The sequence below is a fragment of the Lactuca virosa genome, chromosome 2, assembly GCF_052849685.1.
Source record: "Lactuca virosa cultivar CGN04683 chromosome 2, Lactuca_virosa_CGN04683_v6, whole genome shotgun sequence".
NCBI classification, from domain to species: Eukaryota; Viridiplantae; Streptophyta; class Magnoliopsida; order Asterales; family Asteraceae; genus Lactuca; species Lactuca virosa.
The window spans coordinates 281,906,183-281,913,148 of NC_136427.1; the positions used below are offsets into that span (position 1 = coordinate 281,906,183).

The following is a 6,966-nucleotide window of genomic DNA, read 5'->3' on the forward strand; positions in this document are numbered from 1 at the left end:
ATGAGCGGGGCTTATAACTTGGGCGAGATTTAAGGATTTAAGAATCAAATATAAACAAATGAGATAACAGGTAATTCCGATTTCAAAGGTATTTCAGTAAATAAACTTATTGTGAAATGAGCGGGAAAAACATTGGGAGGTAGGCTGAGCAATTGACACGTGGCAAATTGGTACTTTTTTATTAGGATAGGGGAAGGGGATATGATTATCATTGTAACGTAGAGATTCAAAATCTTAAAAAAAAAAAAAATGCCTTGTTTTATGATGAAAGATCTTAGCAACTACATTATTTGATATTTCCATGGGGTTGCGGTTATCTCTAAATCTAATTCCTCCAGTATCTATCTGAATCACGAAAACACTTCTCATATCTCTTCTTTAGGGTGGGCATCATCCGTTGCTATTATCATTCTGTTATTATGTAATAACATAAGAAATAAAAGTATAAGAAATAAAAGTAAATTCAGATGTTCTCCATCAATATGAAGAACATCTCAACTATAACAAAGATATGTAACCAACCAAAGACTCTAAAGATTCATATGAAGAGCCCCCCTTCATTAGGCTAACATTTACTTTTTCTTTCAAACACCTTGCCCTCTCTCTAAAGTCCTCCCTTTCGTCCTCTACCATTACTCTTCTTATTGCACTTGCTATCTCCTCTTTCCCCCACCCGTTTTCCAGGTAAACCCCAACCTTGAGAACATCGCTCACATATCTTGCATCTAGTGGCTGATCACCCCAAAACGGAGAACAAATCATAGGAACACCTTCACAAATGCTTTCCAATGTCGAATTCCATCCATTATGAGTCCAAAATGCTCCAGTTGCTTGATGAGCTAGTACTTCTTGTTGAGGAGCCCATTTCACAATATGCCCCCTTTCACCCACCAGATCCAGGAACCAATTTGGTAACAGATCGATCCACTCTGAACCTTTCACAAATGCAGGTCGCATCACCCACAAAAATGGCTGCTTGCTAATAGCCAAACCATGAACTACTTCCATGAAATCTTGCTTTTCTAGTTGAGCAGCACTACCAAAACTTATGTATAGTACGGATTCAGGTGCTTGATGGTCTAACCATGACATAAAGCTTCTATCTGGTTCTAGTAAACTGCTCAATGAAGCAGGAAAGTATTTGTGAAATGGGCCTATCAAGAAAGATGGAACAGGAAAGTCTTTACAGATCTTTTGGAATTCGGGTTCTTCAAGTTCTTTAAAAGAGTTCCAAATGATTCCTGAAGATGCCTTTGTTTGTTTCAACATTTTAGCTAGTAATTTCGCTGTGGGATCTGTCTGGCCTTTGATTCTCATGTTTGAGATGTCTTTCACTTTAAGAACTGGAATCTCAGGCACCCGTTCTTCCAAATCTAGTTTCCATTGAAAGCAAAAATAAATTAGAGATGCTCTTCAATTAAGAAGGTAAAGATCAAGAATTAGTTTTCTTACCAAAAACTAACTCGGTGCCTTCAGGTTTCTTAAAGTCTCTTTCGTTGTTTGGAGATATAATATTCTTCAGACCTAAATCTATGTTCTCTTCATCGAAAACTATGGAGAAAGAATATTCCAAAGTGATCATCAGATTAGTTCTAATATTAATTACCATTTTAGCATATGAGATACATAACGTACCACTGTTTGCTTGGTTAAAGTAACCCTGGTCTTCAAGAACAGGGATGGAGGCGTAAACATTAACACAAAACAAGCTGCTTGTCCTCAAAACCATCCTCGGAAGCTTTAGACTATCTGCCACCGATTGGGTGAAGTACCAAAGAGCGTCAGTGATTAAACACACAATAGGCTCATGGTGCTGTTTTGAAGCGATTAACATCTGATCCAACTCTTGGCGCAAGCTTTCTCCACTACACTGATTCAACAGCATGATCCCGGAAAGAAGATCACCGATTCCTTTAGAAGATAACTTGGCAAGATTATTGTCTTTCGAGTCGTTATCAAGAACAGCTCGAAAAGTAAAGTGAGGGTAATTTGATGTGTATAGGGAGTTGAAGTTAGTGTGAATGATGGTGATCGAGAAGCCATTGGAGTAGAGTATATTCGCCAGTTGAAGCATTGGGTTTATGTGGCCTTGAAATGGCAGCGGGAAAAGGACCACCCTTTGCCGCCGGCAGCTACTTCTCCCGACTTGGTTCTCCATTGAGAAATTGGTTCTTAAATCTTAATTAATCCAATATCAGATTTGTATGGTGATTGTTTAAGTAGCCGATCTCTAGTATCATGAAGCGAATCAAAACGAATCCAGAACGTTCCGGTTAATGAATGAGCCGAAATGACCGTTTTGCTCACAAACTCCAAGACAGAGATTGATGCCATCAAATTTTTGTAGTTATTTGAGTAGGATTTTATTTTTTACACACCACCCTATTCCAAATCTACTGCACAACAATGATTAACCACCGAGAATAGGAAAACAATAAAATACATTTAATATTACGTTTACGCCCCTTTATTTATATATTATTTTCTATTTTCCTCCCTTTAACTTTACAAACATATACAACATATTGTTTTTTATTAATTTTATTTTTGAATATATTTATTTCGTGTTATTTTTAATATAAATAATCTATCTCACATATAAACAAATTCGACATGTACGATACTTCATTAGTTATATTGGTTTCTATTTTTTTAACATTAAGTATCATTATTTTGATCTTTTTTAGTTTTATATATATATATATATATATATATATATATATATATAATTTTTGAAATAAAATAATAATGTATTAACATTAAATAAAAGCATTTATTCTTTAACATATGAGTTTATATGAGTTTATGACTATTTTTTTTAATCATGTGTTTATTTAATCTTTTATATTTTTATATCAAGCAATTAAATTGTTAAATCAAATTTGTTGATGAAGTGAAATGATATCTCCAAATATTACATTTATAACCCTTTTTATTTACTAAATGTTGGGCATTAACACACCCAAATTCTTCGTAGGGGCATAGCCGCACAAAATTATTGTTGTCGTTTGTTTTTGTCGTGGATAGGGTAAAAAAAATATTGATGAAAATTTATTTTGAATTTTATTTTTTATAATACTATTTATATTATTATATTATAAAAATAAAATTATTATTATTTTTTATCTTAATAAAAAATAAGTTTAAAATTATTAATATTAATAAAGTTAGCAATAAAAATATAATTATTAAATAATAAAAATTTATTGATTTTGTTATAATGAAATAATGATAAAAGTTAGTCAAAATAATAATTATATTGTAATCATAACCTAAAAAGTAATAAAAATGATAATTATATAGTCATCATTTACCTAAAAAGTAAGCTCAATGGTATAGGATGGTGTTGTAGGTTGGTGTGTGCAAAGTAGGACCCATTTGAGTATTATAATACTGATGAATGGGAAACGCGATCTTATCGTTTTACTTCAGTAGAATAGATATTCATTTTTGTTATTTTTTTTGTGTCGGCTAAATGGACACCCTATTTTACCATTTAGACACCCTATATAATTTTTAAGGTATTTTTATTGGTTAAAATTACATTGTTTTTTGAAAAAGCTGATTAAAAATAGTTATCTATTGGTTAACTTTTGATAAAGTTATCTATAAGGTGTCTAAAGGGTGTCTTAATAACAGCACCCTATTTTTTTGTGTGAAGTAAAGAAGCATCATGATTGCAATTGCAGTGAGAATAAAGTTACTAAAGCATTATATTTTTTGTATCTTATATCGGCTGCAAAAAATTAACCTTAAAGAAAACAAAACAAAACAAAAAGACTTAAATGGAGAACTCAAGTCAAATGTAACATCCATAAAAATTAAGTCAAATTAAAACATTTTCATTCATTCAAAAACCATTAACTTCATACATCTCGTTTTCAAAATAGTTTATTATCAGAGTATCCCCATAACCATATCATAAAAATCGTAAAACATGAGGAGCGGTACGATCACGCCTTCGCCTTGCCACGATCTCCTGAAGTACCTGAAACATAACACTACAACTGTAAGCCCGAAAGCTTAGTGAGTTACCCCCAAAATACCAACCACACATAACATACTCATATCATATCACAAATGGAACAGCCACACATATCGGGTCTGCTGTGTGATTGGTCCGCCCGCACCGGGCCTTCAGTCCACCTGGTCCACCCTCCGAGTCTAGCCATGTATATCGAGTCTACAGTGTGATTGGTCCGCCCGCACCCGGCCTTCAATCCACTTGGTCCACTCTCTGAGTCTACAGTATGACTGGTCTGCCCACACCGGGCCTTCAGTCGACCTGGTCCACTCTCCGAGCCTCGGCACGTCTGGTCCGCCCTCTCGGGGCCTTCAGCCTATTCGGACCGCTCGTTGGGCCTTCGGAATGTCCGGTCCGCCTTGGGTATGTTGGCCTACAGCACTAAGCAGGACCCGCCTCAACCCAACCCCCGTCAAACAACCATGTGCACATAAAACAAATAATCACATAACAATCCTCGACCAGACAACAGTCTAACAGATCTCATAGCATATCAACATCCTAACCAGGATTCCGACCTAACCGGTCACTAGCATAACATTACCCTATATCCCAGGTACCGACCTTAACCATGTCACTAACATAACACCATCCTAAATACCAGGATGCAGATCTAGCAAAACAATCACATAACAATCAATACCCGGATTTCCATCCGTTAAAGGGCCAGCCTTGGTGCCGTAGACCCTGTCGATATAGTGAGGATAACTCACCTTGCGACTGCCGAAATACTGCTGGTACCCTTCTGGACGCTATCTGACAATCCCCGCACTGCTGCTCCTCTAGCTCGCCGAACTATCAATGCCACAAAAACACTTAGCCCAATATCCTTCTAAGGGTAAATTGACCATTTTACCCTTAACCCAATCTGGTCCATGACTAAAGCCCAACACCATAATATGAAGGGCCCAACACTAGGTAAGCTTCTCAAGCCCACTAGTGACCCACTAATGGCCCAATCCCTTAATGGGCCTCACCCTAACCCCAAAATATATTCCTTGGTCCATATAATATGATTTCTGATGGCCCACTAAGGCCCAAATACTCAAACATGCCCCAAACCACGGCCCAAAAACTCACGATCCATACAGACAGAGTACGCGGGGCGTACCCCCCATGTACGCTAAGCGTACAGGCAGAATGGTGAGTACGCTGGGCGTACATCACTTTACGCGGGGCGTAAACTCGCTGAACTAAAAGTCCACATAAGTTCTTAATGGCTTAAGCTCTTAAGCCCAAACTTCAGATCCATCGACCAAACATGCCTAGGATCCATAAAGTCTCAAACTTTATCACTTGGGACGTCCATAAAGCTCTTAACTCAAGGTCTTAATCCATTTAGACCCACCTACATCATACATGAGACAACCAAAGCCCTTGGGACCTCATTTTTCTCACTCAAGACCTCTCCTAAGGTCTGAAAGGACAGCTAATCTCAACCAACTCACATCATGCATCACTTTGGGGTTTTAGGACAAGAAATGATGTCAAAACTTCAAAACACCAAGATCTACACAAAATAGATGACAAGCAAGAGACTTTATACCTCAAAAGGGCTCCAGAAGATGATGCCTTCCCAGATCCACGAGCTCCAGCCACCCAACTCCTTCCTTGACAACTTCCTCTTTTCCTCTTCCAAGTTTAAACCACCAAGGTGAGCTTTCCAAGGCCAAGATCTCTAAAAATGGAGGTTGGAACGTTCTAGGGTTTCTTCTGAGGTTAGGGAGGCTGATATGGGGGCTAGGGTTGAAGCCATTATGTTCTATATATAGTGGCTCACCCTCAAATTAGGGTTTAAATACTCTGGACGTACGTCGGGCGTACATCCTGTATGCTGGGCGTACGCCCCCAACACCCGCGTTCATTTATCCACTCTACGCTGGGCGTAACCTATCTTACGTTGTGCGTACCCAGCCAATTACACGCATGTACTCCATGCATGCCTAGGACCCCTTTGCCATATATTTCCTTTAGGGACCATTGTTGACACTATCTTCAAAGTGTCATAACTCATTTATTCTAAGTCCGCTTCCGACGAACTTTATATCCACGAAAAGGTGGCGAGAAGCCCTATGCTTCTAGCAACACTCCCCGACCCGAAACCTTCTCGAATAAAACCCATTGCCCATAAAAGACCGAAACGCCCTTACTCTTGATCTCGGAAGTTCATAATAAGTACTTTTCGAACGGGGCGTTACATCAAAATACAAAATAAGTTTGAAATTAGAAACATATATCAAACACTCCAATCAATGTAATAAAATTTGGATCTACTCTTAATCCAATTAAATATATAGCTGATAATATCATCTACAATGACAATTTCTACATTTCCAAATCATCCAAAATATAACATAAACAATAGACAATTTCAGTTTTTTTCTATGACTCCAAAAAATCCAAACAAGATAAGGGTTTTCTTTGTAACACCTGAGACCACACCAATAACCAATTCCACTATCTCAAAATATAATCATAAAAAATACTCCTTCTTCTAATAAAACACTCCTAACAGCCACGTGTCATCCGTTCAGCCTAAAACCTTAGGAACTCAATTACCAATCTTACCCTTTCAGTCTTTAAAACCCGCCCCAAGAAATCAGCATTATTGTGGCACGAAGAAATCAGGGATGTGATCCTATAAAATCAGCAGTGATTTGTCATTTTTCAAAATTCAACCCTAGAATCGTCTTTTCTTCTTCTTCTTTTTCAATTATGCTCTCTCTCACTCCTTCTTACTAATCTGAGGATTCTTCCTCCTCAACATCGTCCGTTCATATCAGTAATCTTGGTCTATAACCGTTGTGTCTCTTTTCATTCTTCTTTTTCCTCGATTTGGTGGGTCTGTGTGGGTCTGTTTACCTCAATCGTCTGCACCGCAAAATGAGACACCAACCACTATGTCGGTTCATAATGATAACCTTATAACGACATTGGTTGGA

The 6,966-nt window shown here is 37.5% G+C and overlaps 1 protein-coding gene across 1 annotated transcript; it reads right to left on the minus strand.

The window, feature by feature from the left end:
* Positions 1 to 263: 263 nt before the first annotated feature.
* On the minus strand, positions 264 to 2,322 carry LOC145161237 (UDP-glycosyltransferase 76G1-like). Its single transcript, XM_079080733.1, has 3 exons — positions 1,636 to 2,322; positions 1,453 to 1,551; positions 264 to 1,373 (listed from the first exon to the last, which is right to left on the minus strand). The coding sequence occupies exons 1-3, from the start codon at positions 2,156 to 2,158 to the stop codon at positions 499 to 501; spliced, it is 1,497 nt and encodes a 498-aa protein (XP_078936859.1). The 5' UTR covers positions 2,159 to 2,322; the 3' UTR covers positions 264 to 498.
* Positions 2,323 to 6,966: the final 4,644 nt, after the last annotated feature.

Bases quoted from the DNA above. Each gene is read 5' to 3' on its own strand.
- LOC145161237 (XM_079080733.1), bottom strand. From the start codon at position 2,158: ATGGAGAACCAAGTCGGGAGAAGTAGCTGCCGGCGGCAAAGGGTGGTC. The intron at 1,552-1,635 runs GTACGTTATGTA...CTTTCTCCATAG, and splicing joins CTTTAACCAAGCAAACAGTG to TTTTCGATGAAGAGAACATA. The intron at 1,374-1,452 runs GTAAGAAAACTA...AATGGAAACTAG, and splicing joins AGGCACCGAGTTAGTTTTTG to ATTTGGAAGAACGGGTGCCT.